The sequence below is a fragment of the Pleurodeles waltl genome, chromosome 2_1 (genome assembly GCF_031143425.1).
Source record: "Pleurodeles waltl isolate 20211129_DDA chromosome 2_1, aPleWal1.hap1.20221129, whole genome shotgun sequence".
In the NCBI taxonomy this organism is placed as follows: domain Eukaryota; kingdom Metazoa; phylum Chordata; class Amphibia; order Caudata; family Salamandridae; genus Pleurodeles; species Pleurodeles waltl.
In genome coordinates this window covers 619,489,122-619,507,266 of record NC_090438.1, presented here as the reverse complement: position 1 = coordinate 619,507,266, position 18,145 = coordinate 619,489,122, and the positions used below count along the sequence as shown (strand labels likewise).

The 18,145-nt window shown below is 42.7% G+C and overlaps 1 protein-coding gene across 2 annotated transcripts in view; it reads right to left on the bottom strand.

The window, feature by feature from the left end:
* The window catches only part of CDK13 (cyclin dependent kinase 13), a 626,606-nt gene that overhangs the window by 427,946 nt on the left and 180,515 nt on the right, over window positions 1–18,145 (bottom strand). For both annotated transcript variants that reach the window (XM_069215885.1, XM_069215880.1), the window contains exon 4: window positions 1,173–2,009. In XM_069215885.1, coding sequence (XP_069071986.1) covers window positions 1,173–2,009 — 837 coding nt within the window. The remainder of the gene's footprint in view (window positions 1–1,172; window positions 2,010–18,145) is intronic.

Here is an 18,145-nt window from a genome sequence, read left to right as displayed (position 1 = left end):
CTGGATAGCAGGGACTGGGGCATTGAAAGTTACTCACGCACAGTAGCATCTTCACACATGACTCAGAGCAGACTGAGGTGGATGGAGAATACTCAGAAGCTTCTTCCTCCGATTGGACGAATTGCACTGGACTCTGGTATCTCCGTCAATGGAATTGGGCCTGAGCTGCTGGGCCGGGAGCCTAAACGGCTCACTTTATGCCTCTTCTTGCTCCTCGAGTACCCAGAGAATCAGTATCACTGAAGATATTGGACATCTCTGAAGCAGACTAGGTCATCCTGCTGTGTGACCATTGTCAATTTCAAGGCTCATATAGGGTTTTCTTGCTGCAGAATGCCAAGCAGTCACAACAGCTGCACTTATGGTTGGGCAAGAGGCACAAGTTGCAGTTGACCACGAGGTTAGCACACCAATACTTAGATTGACACTGGGGGCATGTTTTGTAGGGCGTCCGTTTCATTACCTCAAGAGCGTTTTCATTCTCCAAAGCGAGTCCGGAGCACAAGGTATCCCAAAACTCTCATGCTTGTGCTCGATGTTATAAGCAGCGAAACAAGTCTAAAACATGTATAAAGCATTTTTTTCTGTTGATGTGGAACTCAGCAAACACAAGGTCATAATGGAAACTGGCAAACTCAATGAGACCGGAAGCATGCTGGATCACTTCCAAACCAGATGGGAGAGAAAAACAATCTAACAATGGAATTGAGGATCATGTGCATCTAAATCCAGAGGATGATTCACTAAGACCTGAGACCTCATAACTCAAAAGACTTCATTTTGGAGGGGGGGGCAAACACTAGATGGTAGGAGCATTCACAGCATGTATATCTACAGACACACATGGTAAGGGCGGATGAGGGGTGTATACACACCCACACATGTAATGAACACACAAACTCACACAGCAATGGCTTTATAGTGTTTTCCATTCTTGCTCATGTGCAAACCATTGCCTGAAATATGGCTTGAGGTCAAATGTATTCGCTCCATTCCTCACTGCCCAAGCAGCATAACTGAACACACTCTTATGCATCACTACAACAGTTTTGCAATATAACACTATGTGATACAAAAGGTTCTCTTGACACTAATATTTGATCCGTCATTTCATTAAGTGTTGGATATGCCATAAACATAATAACAAAAAATCTGAAGGTGTTATGGCTTACCTTTCAAAGTCTCCACCTAACAAAGGAGGAAATGGCAAGGCTGGCAGTGTTGACCCCAAACGTACAGCATTCTTAATCTTTTCTTTGGTTCCTGTGATTGGTGGATGTGGTTTGCTCTTCTCTTTAGGTACTGCAGGCTCCTCTTTAACTAAAGCAGGTGTCTTTTTTTTCACTGCTGTCACTGCTTGTTTAATAGATTTGTCCACAATGACAGTGTTTTTTTCCTTTAAAGTGTCACTAGGAGGCTTCTCTTTCAGTTTTTCAACTTTAGCTTTTTCTTGTACTTTCTCAGTTTTCAACACAGAAGCAGCAGCGGGTGGAGATCGCATATGCTCAGTTTTAGCTTTTTGCTGTTCTTTAATGCTATTACTTTGAGGGGAAGGCGGCTGTGGCACCTTTGTTTTTTTAAGTTCTTTCACCTCAGTTTGAGGCGACGGTGTCCGTGTGGTCTTATTTCTTTTTATCTCTTTCAAACTGCTCTTTTGAGGTGAAGGTAAAATCTCACTTTTGGATTTTTTCAACTCTTTCACACTGTTCTTTTGAGGAGATGGTGTCTGATTAGTTTTGCTGATTTTCTGCTCTTTCACTTTGCTCAAAGGTGCACTACTGTCAATATTAACTTTAGTGGGAGTGGATGTGTTGGAAGCTTTTGCATTAGCTTTTGCTGCTTCAGCTTCTCTTGCTTTTTTGTGCTTGTTCAGCTCTGCAGCTAGGCTGCTTTTTAAGATCAATGTGTTGGGAGAAATGCTTGAATGACTACTTCTAGATCTGTGCCTACTGCGAGATCTTGAACGCCGAGACGAATGAGGACTTCTGCTTCTCGATTTTCCTGCGCGCCTGTATTCAAGACAGAATATTTCGTAAGGCTTGTATATAGAAACATCTACACTTGGCATCTTAGCTACTTTTTCAAACAGAATATTCAGAACATGCATGAACTCAAAATAATGAATGTCACAATGGAAGAAAAAAAAAAAAAATCAAAAGTACATTTTAACAGTATACAAATAAGATCAAGCGCCTAGACAACTGGATGTTGCACAAATCAAATTATTTATCCATTTCTTCTTTATGACAGGAGAGTAATTAACACAGTCAATTCAGACAAGTAACATAAAAAGAGCAAAATCAGCCAATAAAATGTATCCATTTTAAAGTCCTAGACTAAGGGCAACACTACACCAGGAAACCAATCCAGTTATGTCCTCTAAACATCGATTCAAATACTCTGAATATCAAGCAAGTAGAAACCCTACACATTTTCCTTATTTAAGGGTTGAGACTGCTTTTATAATGTGTCGGCGTCCATTTCGCCATCTTTCATACCTTTTTACTTTGTCCGTGGGGAGCCACTTACCTCTACAACACTCAGGTAACCCCATCAAGGCATTTTTTTTATTTATTAATCCACACTAGCATTCTATGTAATAGGGTAACAGACAGATGAATACCTTGCCAAAAATATGGTACAATATCAAATTCTAGAGAATATTTGTTCCCATTAACCTATATCCGTAGATCTGTGACAATTTAATCAGCACTGGGGAGCAACAAACTAACCTTCTCTGGGGTACAATATAATCTAAATAGGAAGGAATAAGTAATCCACTGATGATTAGCGCCACATTTTAGGTATCATTTTGCATGTCTAAGAAATTTCTTTATCTAGAAGTACAATTCCTGCAGTTGCCAATTTCTCCCTAATCTTTCAAACTTTTTTTTTTGCTCCTCAATCAGCATCTTATTAGTGAGGAGATTCACTGCGCCTTACAAAGGTTTATTATTCGTCCTGGTTGGTTAGACTGCCCATACTCTTGTTTAATCCTGGACCACCAACCTATTAATTATAAATATTTAAAGAACGTACACCTAGGAAATGTAAGTAGATCCTGAATTCTCTAATAAGGCTTGAATTCAATATTCCACACAAAGCTATCCCAAACATTTATCCCACAGTGGGCCATTATCCATGCAGCTTCTTTTATCTTTGGACTAAGGTCCAGGTGATCCCACATAGGGGGCTTTTTTGTGTAACCTGAAAATATTCAACTGTTTAGACAGTCATCCAAAAAACTGAATGTAATATTTTAGTACTCCGCTTCATACTTTCTTAAAGCATGACGTTAAAAAAAAACAAAAAAAAACACACACATTCCCTCTAGGAGGATAGACATGTTAATAAAAGACCTGATAAAAGTTACTGGTGAAGGCAATTATTCCTCGTAAGTTCAATTTCCAACAGCTCTATTTAGGAGTGAATGGTTGTGTAGTTTCTTACAGAGGAACACAGTGAAACTGCTTTTAAGATCCTTTACAAATTTTCACAATCGGGGACTGATATAGACCAACTTCATCGGCATACAATTTGATTTCAGACCCACCCAGTTAGGGATACTGCACTGGTTCCAATCGGAACATAAAATGGCTATGTACCAGGAAAATAGCAGAGGGGATAGGATAAATCCCGGCCAAGTTCCCGTTCCCACCTCTACAATCTCTAAGATCTTCACATGGCTTCAAAGGAGTCCTAGACCATAAATATGCTTAAGAAATTGAACTGATGAAATAGGATTTTCTTTAATACCTCCGACAGAAAATTTCAGTAACGGGATCAAAATGTTTCAACATCTAAAATGGCAGTGCACTCCAGAGTGTTATTACGCCGCAAGAAAAAACAGCTTTAACCAGGAAGTGATTTTGAACAGTAAGATCCCACCTCGTCACATTCTCCACAACTACTGAAAGTCTATTTGCATACAAAAAAAAAAAACTTCTAATACAAACTTAAATGAGAAAACGTTTAATATGAACCAGGCTGCTTAGGGTTTTTAGTCAAGATTTAAAATGGTGCTGAAAATTCCTTCCATTATGGAATTTGGAGGGCCCCATCCGCCAAATATGCTTAAGCAAATTCAATAATAAAGGCATCAATAACTCTGAAAAAGTTTTATTAATTTCACAATCCAATTAATCCTATTCAGGGAATTAACCTACTGGAGCACAGAACACGATGTCCAGTACTGGCACTTCCATGTATTTTGCCACCCAGGGCGCACATACATTCAGGGCACACAATCATTGTTCACATCGCTCAATAATGTACCCTTTCTGGCCTTACTTGTACTCCACAGCACTGCTCTAGCCCTGTACAGTTCCCTTTCCAGACACACATACATTCATCTCAGTCTCATAACTCTTGCACTGCACTCTACATCTAACTGATGTAGGCCAAGGATGGGTTAAGCACACAACTTAAAAAAAGAAAAAAGAAAAAAAAGAAAATGGTGAGCGAGCCTTTAGGCCTCACTTCAGTAACACAGGGCAAAAAGAGCCTGCTCACTCCTGCTTATCAATACATTGTTTGCTGCTACCACCGTGCGCCTTAACTCTTGGCGAAGTCAATAGCCTTCCACCACTAGGGGGACAGCACGGTGGTGTCTCATCGGTCCAATAAGACCGCAATCTGTGAGACAGGTGTAGGTCATGGTGCACATATGTGATCCATCTTTTTCTATGATAACAAAGATCATCATTCGGGACCCAGGCAACAGTACAGTTGGGCATTCAGGACAGAGGTGCACATCTTTTACCATGCAGAGGAGCTTTCTGTCCCAACAATGTAGTTTTATTAATATAGCACTTACTACCCCCGACGAGGCTTCAAATCGCTTTTTGTTGAGTAGCACGTTACGCTGGAACCCAAAAGAATTAGTGGTGGATTAGTATAGGGAAATAGGAGTACAGTATTAGTTGATTTGAGCAGAGGGTATGAGAGTTTGTTAGTAGGTTTGAATAGAATAATGGAGGGAGAGAGGAGGGAAAAATCCAGAAGTGTTAATTGGGAATTTATAGTAATAGCATGAGGATTGGGAGGAGTAAAGGAGAGATGGAGGAGGGAAGAGTCTGTAGAAAGGGGTTAGGGAGATAGTAGTAGAAGGAGTTTGGGATGAGTCAAAGGTGAGGGAGAATTTAGTGGGGTTGCTTGGGAGATCATAGTAAACGGAGGTTCGGGTGAGCCAGGAACGGTAAAGGAGGGAAGAGTTTAGGAAGGGTTATTTTAGAGTTTATGGTAGTAAAATGGGTTTGGGGTGACAGAGTGGAGGATAGATTGAAAGAGGATTAGGGTGATGGGGAGACTTACGAGAGAATTTTAAAATATTTTTTTTCCCCTCTTGTAGAGTAGGACTAAAGTAATAAATAGATACTCAATACATAGTAAGGGAATATAAGTGTAAGGAATATATTAATTGATATAATATTTTGAGGTTTAAAGTTTATTTGTATAAAAACAGATTTTCAAGATTAGCAATATCTGAGGTTAATTTATTTGTGTACTTTTCTAACATTATTTTATCTTTCCTCAATTTTCAATAGCAAAATTGTTAAGACAACATTTGCTCATTATTGTAAGGAAACGCCTCCTTGGCATGGTTACCCCCTGACTTTTTGCCTTTGCTGATGCTAAGTTTTGATTTGAAAGTGTGCTGAGGCCTGCTAACCAGGCCCCAGCACCAGTGTTCTTTCCCTAACCTGTACGTTTGTTTCCACAATTGGCACACCCTGGCATCCAGGTAAGTCCCTTGTAACTGGTACCCCTGGTACCAAGGGCCCTGATGGCAGGGAAGGTCTCTAAGGGCTGCAGCATATTTTATGCCACCCTGGGGACCCCTGGTGAGGACAAAACGATTAAGTCGACATTGCACTCCCCTCAGGGTGCCATGCCAGCCTCACACTGCCTATGCAGTATAGATAAGTCACCCATCTAGCAGGGCCTACAGCCCTAAGGCAGGGTGCAATATACCATAGGTGAGGGCACCAGTGCATGAGCACGGTGCCCCTACAGTGTCTAAGCAAAACCTTAGACATTGTAAGTGCAGGGTAGCCATAAGAGTATATGGTCTGGGAGTCTGTCAAACACGAACTCCACAGCAACATAATGGCTACACTGAAAACTGGGAAGTTTGGTATCAAACTTCTCAGCACAATAAATGCACACTGATGCCAGTGTACATTTTATTGTAACATACACCCCCCCAGAGGGCACCTTAGAGGTGCCCCCTGAAACCTCAACAGACTATCTGTGTAGGCTGACTGGTTTTACCAGCCTGCCACACTAGAGACGTTGCTGGCCACATGGGGAGAGTGCCTTTGTCACTCTGTGGCTAGTAACAAAGCCTGTACTGGGTGGAGGTGCTTCACACCTCCCCCTGCAGAAACTGTAACACCTGGCGGTGAGCCTCAAAGGCTCACTCCCTTTGTTACAGCACCACAGGGCACTCCAGCTAGTGGAGTTGCCCACCCCCTCCGGCCACGGCCCCACTTTTGGCGGCAAGGCCGGAGGAGATAATGAGAAAAACAAGGAGGAGTCACTGGCCAGTCAGGACAGCCCCTAAGGTGTCCTGAGCTGAGGAGACTGACTTTTAGAAATCCTCCATCTTGCAGATGGAGGATTCCCCCCAATAGGGATAGGAATGTGACCCCCTCCCCTTGGGAGGAGGCACAAAGAGGGTGTACCCACCCTCAGGGCTAGTAGCCATTGGCTACTAACCCCCCAGACCTAAACACGCCCTTAAATTTAGTATTTAAGGGCTCCCCAGAACCTAGGAACTCCGATTCCTGCAACCTAAGAAGAAGAGGACTGCTAAGCTGAAAAACCCTGCAGAGAAGACGAAGACACCAACTGCTTTGGCCCCAGCTCTACCAGCCTGTCTCCCCCCCCCCCCCTTCTAAAGACACTGCTCCAGGGACGCTTTCCCCAGGGACCAGCGACCTCTGAATCCTCAGAGGACTGCCCTGCTCTAGAAGGACCAAGAACTCCCGAGGACTGCGGCTCTGTTCACCCAAGACTGCAACTTTGTAACAAAGGAGCAACTTTAAAACAACTTGTGTTTCCCGCCGGAAGCATGAGACTTGCTACTCTGCACCCGACGCCCCCGGCTTAGACTTGTGGAGAACAATCACTTCAGGGAGGACTCCCCGGCGACTGCAAGACCTTGAGTAGCCAGAGTTGCCCCCCCCTGAGACCCCACAGCGACACCTGCAGAGGGAATCCCGAGGCTCCCCCTGACCGCGACTGCCTGTTTCTCAGATCCCGACGCCTGGTAACAACTCTGCCCCCGCAGACCCCAGGACCTGAAGGACCCGAAGGACCCGAACTCCAGTGCAGGAGTGACCCCCAGGAGGCCCTCTCCCAGGTGGAGCCCCCCCCCCCCCTACATCGCTGAAGAGATCCCTTGGTCTCCCATTGCTTTCTATTACAAACCTGACGCTTGTTTGCACACTGCACCCGGCCCGCCCCGTGCCGCTGAGGGTGTACTTTCTGTGTGGACTTGTGTCCTCCCCGGTGCCGTACAAAACCCCCCTGGTCTGCCCTCCGAAGACGCGGGTACTTACCTGCTGGCAGGCTGGAACCGTGGCACCCCCTTCTCCATTGAAGCCTATGCATTTTGGGCACCACTTTGACCTCTGCACCTGACCGGCCCTGAGCTGCTGGTGTGGTAACTTTGGGGTTGCTCTGAACCCCCAACGGTGGGCTACCTTGGACCCAAACTTGAACCCCGTAAGTGGTTTACTTACCTGCAAGAACTAAAACTCTTACTCCCCCTAGGAACTGTTGAAAATTGCACTAGTGTCTAGTTTTAAAATAGCTATATGTGATTTATGTGAAAAGTGTATATGCTATTTTGCTAATTCAAAGTTCCTAAAGTACCTACCTGCAATACCTTTCATTTGAAGTATTACATGTAAATCTTGAACCTGTGGTTCTTAAACTAAGAAAATATATTTTTCTATACAAAAACATATTGGCCTGGAATTGTCTTTGAGTGTGTGTTCCTCATTTATTGCTTGTGTATGTACAACAAATGCTTAACACTATTCCTTTGATAAGCCTACTGCTCGACCACACTACCACAAAATAGAGCATTAGTATTATCTCTTTTTGCCACTATCGTACCTCTAAAGGGAACCCTTGGACTCTGTGCATACTATTCCTTACTTTGAAATAGTGCATACAGAGCCATCTTCCTACAATTATGATCGATCAAATGAAAGCAGGGACTCATAAGTATCTAATGTAACAATTTATATAGGAACTATGGAATGACCTATGAACGTGTTAAGCATAGAATATAAACATATATACGTATACATACATATATATATATATATATATATATATATATATATATATATATATATATATATATATATATATACACATATACACATATATATATATATATATATATATATATAAACACAAAAGAGAGACGCTGCACTCCCGGAGATGAAATCAGCTGAATATTTATTCCAAACAATAAAGCATTTTGGCACCACAACGCGTTTCGACATCCGTCTTTTTCAAGTGGTTTCCGCCATCAAGAATAACAGGCGGCATGCTGGTACTTATAGTTCTCACTTTGGCTGCAGCTGAAAACGCTTACAAGAGGATTCCTGTTACTCTGCCATTCACTTGTAATTTAACTCATGTGGGTGATTTACATGAAATGAAGTCACCAGGGTAATTTCACGTTCGAATTATATGTATTGGCAAAGTTAATTTCGCCAAAGTCCGCATGGTAACATATCGTAAAGACGAACGTGCAAACATATACATGAACCCTGATTAAATCACTTAATTCCTCCTTCAAAATATCTATGTCAGCGTTCCAGAACATCCACTTGTAAACATAGCCTCAATGTTCCAGATGATCACAAGCCTCGAGTGAACTAGATTTTCAGAATGACTTCAGTTATAAATGCAACCAGTTAAAAAAACTACCCTGCGTCCGGTCTAATTATAGCTGCATTATTGTTCCAACAGCCGTGAAGTGTTTTCACTTAAACCCTGCTATTTCACTCGGTTCTTCCTCCGATGTAACTTTTCATATTTCCACCTAATCAGCACAGTCGCTATATTCCAGTATGCAAGTAATTACATGATTGATTTCTCACCTGCGCCTCCAGGCCAAATCGTGAAAACAAATAATCAAGGAAAGTCAATCTCCGGGCCCCAGATTCAGGGCCACATCAGCAATTAAGTTCAGGGCAGCCACATCCCCTCTAGTACACAGAGATATCTCTCGCGTGGTGCACAGCACTGGAGGATTTATTGACAATGACTGTCTCACCTCTACAGCGCCTAGTGCTCTCTTCGTGAAAGGCACTATCCCTGTGTACTAGAGGGGATGTGGCTGCCCTGAACTTAATTGCTGATGTGGCCCTGAATCTGGGGCCCGGAGATTGACTTTCCTTGATTATTTGTTTTCACGATTTGGCCTGGAGGCGCAGGTGAGAAATCAATCATGTAATTACTTGCATACTGGAATATAGCGACTGTGCTGATTAGGTGGAAATATGAAAAGTTACATCGGAGGAAGAACCGAGTGAAATAGCAGGGTTTAAGTGAAAACACTTCACGGCTGTTGGAACAATAATGCAGCTATAATTAGACCGGACGCAGGGTAGTTTTTTTAACTGGTTGCATTTATAACTGAAGTCATTCTGAAAATCTAGTTCGCTCGAGGCTTGTGATCATCTGGAACATTGAGGCTATGTTTACAAGTGGATGTTCTGGAACGCTGACATAGATATTTTGAAGGAGGAATTAAGTGATTTAATCAGGGTTCATGTATATGTTTGCACGTTCGTCTTTACGATATGTTACCATGCGGACTTTGGCGAAATTAACTTTGCAAATACATATAATTCGAACGTGAAATTACCCTGGTGACTTTTCATTTCATGTAAATCACCCACATGAGTTAAATTACAAGTGAATGGCAGAGTAACAGGAATCCTCTTGTAAGCGTTTTCAGCTGCAGCCAAAGTGAGAACTATAAGTACCAGCATGCCGCCTGTTATTCTTGATGGCGGAAACCACTTGAAAAAGACGGATGTCGAAACGCGTTGTGGTGCCAAAATGCTTTATTGTTTGGAATAAATATTCAGCTGATTTCATCTCCGGGAGTGCAGCGTCTCTTTTGTGTTTATATTACGGGCTTGGTCCTTTGCCCCAACGCAGCACCAGCAGTTAGGCACATCGCTGTCAGGACCGACTGTTTGGACTTCGAATATATATATATATATATATATATATATATATATATATATATATATATATATATATATATATATATATATATATATATTATATATATATATATATATACACACACACACACACACACACACATACATACATTTAACTGAATAAATATACATTTGTAAAACTGGCCTTAAAAAAAGAAAAAAATTGTATTACTACAAAATAGTAATTATACACATTTATTTTAAAGAAATACACATATCTAGGTATATACACATAATCAAATTATGTGTATATACCTAGATAATTGGTAAATGTTTACAAACACAGGCATCAATAAATCAATCATATTTTTAGAGGGCGGCTAATCACCCATAGGGTCGCAAGGCACTGTTTGTGGGTGTGCTGCTCAGTCAAACGGTCAGATCTTGAGGTCCTTCCTGAACTGCTTCAGTGATGCAACCTGCCAGAGCTTGAGAGGTAGCGTGTTCCTTTTCCGGGTTTGTCATGTAGAAGAAGGATCTTTCTCCTGCTGTGCTTTTCCGGATCTTGGGGACGACTGCAAGGGCAAGCTGTAAGGAGCGAAGATGTCCGATGGGTACTTAGAAGGTGAGGCGGTGGTTGAGGTATGCCGGTCCTGTGCAGTGTAGGTGTGGATCAGGAGTTTATATGCGATGTGCTTGTTGACTGGGAGTCAGTGTAGGTCTCTCAGCTGGGAGGAGATGAGGCTGTGTCCGGGGATATGCAGGATGAGTCTGGTTGCTGCATTCTGGACGCTTTGTAGTCTTGACTGAAGTTTCTTGGTGATGCCTGCAGAGAGTTGCCATGGTCCAGTTTGCTGGTGACGAGGGCACGGGTGACTGTTTTTCTTGTGTCAGAGGGAATCCACTTATAATATTTTCTGCAGGAGTCGGAGGGTGTGAAAGCATGATGAAGAGATGGCATTGACTTGGCAGGTCATGGACAGAGAGACGTTGAGGATGATGCCCAGGTTGTGTGCGTGTTCCGTGGGGGCAGCGGAGTTTCCCAGAGCGGTGGGCCACCAGGAATCGTTCCAGGCAGAAGGGGTGGAGCCAATTACGAGGATCTCTGTCTTGTCCAAGTTGAGTTTGAGGCAGCTGGCGTCCATCAAGGCGGCGACTGCTCTCATTCAATTGTGGAAATTTCTCTTGAATTTACAGAGTCCTCGGTAAGGGAGAGGATCAGTTGGGTGTCATCATTGTAGGAGAGTATGTTTAGCCCGTGTTGATTTATGATCTTGGCAAGAAGGGCCATGAAGATGGTGAAAAGCATCTGGCCTAGTGAAGATCCTTAAGGCACTCTGCGGCATGTGTCTTTGGATTTTAACATGAACGGTGGTAGTCTAACACTCTGTGTTCTTCCAGTGAGAAAGGACTTGATCCAATCCAGTGCTTTATGTCAGATGCTGGCATTGTGTAGTCTGCTGCAGAGGGTGGAGTGGGAGACTGTGTCAAATGCAGCAGAGAGATTGCGGTGGATGAGTGCGGCAGTGCCTCCGCGGTCCAGTATGATGCGTATGTCGTTGGCTGCTAAGAGTGCGGTTTCAGTGCTGTGGTTGCTTCTTAATCTGAATTAGGATGGGTCCAGGATACAGTGTGTCTCGAGGAATTTGGCGAGTTGCTGGTTGATGGCCTTCTCTGTTACCTTGGCTTGGAAAGGGAGCAGAAAGATGGATCTGTAGATCTACAGCTACCTAGGGTCAGCAGCGGGCTTCTAGAGTAGCGGTTTGATTTTGGCATGCTTCCGGTCTGAGGGCAAGGTGGCAGTCTCGAAGGATTGGTTGATAGTTCAGCACAACTCCAGTGCTATGGTGGCACTGGCCAGGTTGAAGATATGGTGAGGGCACGGATCCGAGGGGGCTCCCGAGTGGATGGAGTTCATCAGTCTTTGGGTGTCCTCTTTGGTGATTGGGGTCCAGGAGATCATTAACTGGTGAGGTGCTAGGTCAGTGGTGGTGAGTGATGCTGGTAGGTTTTGGTTTTAAAGCCTTCGTAGATGTCCTGGATTTTTCGGTGAAAGAAGGTGACTAGGTCGTGCACAGGTCTAGGGAGGGAAGGATAGATGAGGTGTCGGTCCTGGGGTTCGTGAACTCTGACAACGGCGAAGAGCTCTTCGTTGTTGTGAATGCTGGTATTGAGGCATTCTTGAAATGCAGCTTTTTTGGCAGCTCTGATGTTCTGTTGGTGTGTGGTGACTATTCTTGTAGGCTGTGCGTTCTTTGGTTGATTTGCTGATATTCCATTTCCCTTCCAGTGGATTTCCAATCCAGTCGTCTGCAGGAGCACCTGGATTCCTGTAGGTCTGCCGTAAACCATTTAAGTGTTTTGCTCTGTCGATATCCTGCAGTTTTGTAATTTTTTTTAGGGGGCTATGCTGTCAGGGCAGTTCAATAGCCAGCAGTGTAGACTGCGTGCAGCTTCGTTGGCGTCAGCTGCGTCTAGTGGGAGGGAGTGGTTGAGAGCATTGGTGAGTTGTGCTTCTGTGACTTTACCCCAGCATCTGCCAGTGGGACGAGGAGGGGCGTAGTGGCATGTGGTGTTTTGTGTAGGTAAAGTGAATGCACTTGTGGTTGGTCCAATGGTGTTCAGATGTGTGAGAGATGGTGACATTGTCCCCTGTTGAGAAAACGGGTGTTGAGAATGTGTCCGGCTCTGTAGTGGGGACGTTGACGAGTTGTTGGAGGACGAGACTTGTGAGTCTGTCCAGGAGGTTTGTGGTGTTGGAGTCATTATGGGTATCAGCGCAAGTAAAAACATAAGTAAAGGTAGGAGTAGAGAGAGAAAGAAGATACTTACTTGCAGATGTCCACTAGGTCACCAGGGATGAGGCACAGGTAGGAGCATACGGGTGGAGGTCGGCCTTGAACTGAGAGTCAAGCAGGCTCTCAGTTCGCCCAAGAGAGGTGGAGCTGCAACAGGTGGAGCTGCAACAGGTGGAGCTGCAACAGACGCTGACTAGGAGGTCAGAGGAGTCAGTATATGCTGTCCATTGCTGTTTGGATAAGGAAGTTATGAAGGAAAGAGTTAACTCATGAGTAGTATTCTGAATACAAGATAGTTATCCATGGATCTTGTATTTGGGGATAATGAATGCCATAGTTTGGCTGCATTCACAGAGAAGGATGCACCTATAGTCTTTCTTGTATGGTGATGTTTAAGGCAGGGTGCCAATCTTGAGCTGAGGTTTCCTTTTGTTTTATGTATTTGGTGATTTTATTTCTAATGAAAAGCGGTCCTGTTCCATGTTTTGCTTTGTGGGTGATACAAAGCATCTTGAAGGTGGATCTTCTGGCAACCAGTAACCAATGTAAGGGAGGGGAGATGTGGGCTTGTGGCTTTACATGTAGTAGTAGTCTGGCAGCTGAGTTCTGCACACATTGTAATTTTTTCAAAGTACATTAAGATGATCTATGTTTGAAGACCTTGTCGTAATCTAGTTTTGATAGTACAAGGGAGATAGTAGCTTGGACCTTGTGTGAAAATCCATGGGGGGGGGGGGGGGGGGGGGGGTACCTGTTGCAGAGTTATCAAGGTGATTAAGATTAAGATTGATCGCACTAATTTGTCCACTTGGGCATTCATTGTTAACTTGGAGTCCATGGTAATACCAAGGTTTTTAACTTCCTTAGATACTTGAGGAGGTGGACCTAGATTGTCAGGCCAGGCACAAGTGGGTCATAATTTTTCCAGTCGCCACATGAGTATTTCCATTTTGGAAGCATTCCGTTTGAGATGGCACCAAGTCATCCACTGATCAACGACACTTAAGACAACTGAAGATTTGAGTTTCCAATGTCTTTGGGGCATTCTAATTTACAGAGTATTTGTGAGTCATCTGCACAGTTGTAGCATGTGAGTTGAAATTCATTGATCAATTCTAGTAATGACATCATGTAGATGTTTAAAAGCATAGGTGAGATGATTGACCCTTGAGGGACCCCTGGTTTTGTGAAGTAGGGTTTGGACGAGAAAGGGGGAGAATAGATGACATTTGATGTGTTTTGAAGGTAGGATGTGATCCAGTCGAGAGCAGTTCCTTCTATGCCGGCTGCAAAGACTATTTGAATTAGGGTGTAATGTTCAGTGTCAAAGGCAGCTGAGATGTTCAAGCGAAGTAGTGAAGCAACTCCATTGCGGTCGACTGTGTTTTTAAGGTCATCCCAAATTGAAAGGAGTGCAGATTCAGTGCCTTTTCTTGGGCGGAATCCAGTTTGGTAGTCAAAGTATGGCGTTATCTTCAATGACATATCTGGGTGAATTCTTCTCTCTCTGTTTGTCCAGGAAAGGTCCATTTGTGATCGGTCTGCAGTTGTTGGGGTCTGTGGGTCAAGGCTTGTTTTCTTTAATAACGAGCATATGCATGTCCTTTTAAGGTCTCCAGGAAAGGTTCGTGTAGTTAACAGGGCTAGAATAACTGTAAAAAATTGACTAAACCTGCAGGTTGAGTAACTTAAATAATCTACTTGACCTAATTGTAATGTACTAGACCCGTAAACAGGTCTCAAATTGTGTGATGCTAGGCAAATAGTTTACAGTCACCTTTTTCTTAATTCTCACATATGATTGCACCTTCAAATATGTGAGCTCAGCATTTCTTCAGTACAAAAAAACCCTCTTTTGTTTGAATAAGTAGACTAAAGTTTGCTGCATGAATCACAAGAATCTAGCCCACATACCCATGACACCTAGCCCACATAACCTAGGACTTCTTTTAGTTCACTAACAACATTGCCATCAGGGCAGGAGTGTTTCTAAGTTTGTTTAAACAGTCAATTTTAATAAATATATTACTAAACCATGATGTAATAACATATTGCCATCTACACAGACAATTTCCAAGAAATGTCCAAAAACCTCTCCACTAACTTGCAGCTTTACTGATAAAACTACATGGTGTGTTAACAATTTGTGAAATTTGGTTTCAGAAAACATCCTTTGCACATCAACATGTTAAGTATCCTGATTTGTTTTCATTCTATTGACATTTTTTTCATCACACAGAAATATAAAAAAGGTCTTTCACAACTACTGAAATATATTTTGAAATGTTTGCGCAGTTGACTTGGTCATTTAAATGTTGTGTGTTAGGAAAAACCTGACACCTTATATCTTTTATTTTACTTTCTAAGCAGAGGGTCATGCAGTTCACCTTACAAAGTCCTGGAACTCTGCAGTCAGAAGGAAAATTAATTGTAAGAAAAACTGACTTTTGAACTCGGTCTGTGAACACAGAGCAAATGTGACATACGAACAAGATTTAAAGGCATCTTTTATTGCCGTTCCACTTTTCAACTGAACAGAACACCTGTTCAGTGTCAACTCGTCAGAAGGGATGAGTAAGTATTAACAATAGCTCCACCTGATCAAGTAAGACTCACCAATGTGAGTGGTTTTTTCGAGCACTGGTTAAAGAATTATTGATGATGATATTTACAGGTTTGGCAGCAAAAGTAGATAAAAGAATGGTCTTGAAGATGTGTGCTGGACAAGGGTCGAAAGGCCTGCTTGCTTTGATCAAATCCATAAATTCACTTTGTGATATTTGTTTAAATGAGTGCAGATATTGGGTTGGCTTACTCTTGGGGTGGGTGGAGGGATTTTAGGAAACAGGTTGGTGCTGGTGGTTTTCCTTTGTTTTAAATAGGAGTCCAATGTGTCTGCCATAGTTGTGTAATGATTTGCCAGTTTTTAAGTGAATTCCTGAGTAATGGGATGACTTCTTTCCATGCATTACGGTTTTCGAAATTTCCTGAGTATTTTATAAGCAGATTTATCATTTTGAATTCTATCTGAGTAGTACCTTTCCTCTTTTTTTTCTTTCTTTTTGTTTAGCTTTTGAGTTGCATATTCTGTGTCTTAGTCACAAAGTATATGCTTCAAATTGGGAGGTGCCTGAATGCTGTGCACACTAGTGAAATTCTGGGGGCCAGAAGAAGAATCTGTCACAATCTGACTGAATTAAGCACTGCAAGTTTTGGTAGAATATGAGATAATTATAAAAGCAACTGCAAGTTGACCTGTCATTAAAACTCCAACAAAAACTGCTTTGTTGATTTTGTATTTCGAGTGTATTACTGCCACGCAGGCAAGAAACACTGGGGAGATGCGCAGTCTGCTGAGTCCCAGGGTGGAGATTGAGGCCTGGAATGCACTGACTTGAACATAGATTAACCTATACATGCCATAGCCTAAGAAGCAGGTGGCGTGGAGTTGAGAGGCAGGCTCGTGAGGATGACAGGTGGTACAAAGAGCTCTGGCTGCCATTCTGGGCCTGGAGGGACAGCAACAGACGTTAGGAGCCTCGGTGCAGTGAGAAGTAGAACCTGACAGGCTGCTGTTAATAAACAAGACTGCTATAAAGGTCATATAGTGCTATAACCAAAGGGGCACCACACACGACTACCACGGGATAGAGGAACACACATGAAGCAGAGAAGTACCTACGGGGTCCCACTCTAATGAGCAGACTGGCCATGGCTTTAAAAAAAAAAAAAAATAGGACCTAATCAAACAGAGATAATTTAACATGAGACTTCAATTTCCAGAATGACGGAGCAGTGGCCATTTTGGGTGGAACCCCATATAAAGGGAGGTCAAACCCAATAGCGTGTACTGAGTCGGTCTGTTTCCCCAGGAGTGTGAGAAGAGCAGACTTGAGTGCTCTGCAGTACCGGATGCTTTCTGGGCTGTGTCTTCCCCGTGAGAAGAGTGCATTCTTTTGTAGTGTTGAAGTTCTACTCAAAAGGCTGATCTGAGAAGCAGTTTCCTATTTCGAGTGTTTCACAGCAGAAGAGTGATCTAAATTTGTTAATGAGTGATCTTGCATAACCTGAAGAAGAGGCCAAAGATTACATTTGTATAGACTATATTGGGTGTTGGTGTAAATAGTTCTGAGTGTCACTGTTCCCATGCCTAATCACAGCTGTGTGCACGCAGTTTAAAAATACCACAGATTAGTCATTCTCAAAGAAGGAGTGAGAAGAGTTGCAGTTCGAAAAAGTTATCATCAACGAAGAATGGTGCGGCAATGATGGAAAAGATTTAGGTGGCGGTTGCTAAAGAGCCCTGATCCCAAAGATGAAAAACACATCAATACATTGTTGCTAATCTCGTTAGAATGCTTATTTGCACTTCTAGTAATACTTGGTTCACTGAAAAAACGAGAGGATCAGCTGCAGGGAGTGTGAGGTTCAAGACAGTCAGGTATTGGTCATAGAAAAAAGAATAAGAACAATGCAGGTTGTTAAATCAAGAAGTGAAATATTTCAAAACTGATTATGAATGATTCTTTGCTTTTCAGGTCATCACTCCTGTTGAACTAACCCACAAAAATCCTTCCCTTACCTGGCTGCACCAATACTCTGTAATCATTAAGATCGGAGTGGTTGGTGATAGAAGGTGGGCTATTCTGCATATCGAGTCACTTCCAAGGACAAAAGCAAACCGGACATGAGAAGCATGTTAAGAAGTGCTGGTGTGAGGAAGGCACTGTATTTAGGACCACTGAACCAGACACACTGGTCAGCTCAGAGGATTTATAAAATTTTGTTCATACCCAAGAACTGCAGATATATACACACCACCTCAATCGCACAAGGTTGACCTATAAGGATAAGTTACTTACCTGTAAATCCTAGTTCTCTTCCAGGGGTATCCTCAAAGTCATAAACATTGAATATTCCCGCCCTCGTGCGGGGACCCCTGAGCATACATAAAATACACACATATAAAAGTATGAAATATGCACGAAAAAAATATATATAGCATTTTTAGTAGACAAATTTTCACACTAAACTCATATATATGTGTGTAAAATAGCAATGCAGACTATATTCACAAACAGGCTAAAATGCTTTATTTCTATGGAGTTTTTTTTTTTTTTAACAGTCCTTTTCAAAATTACA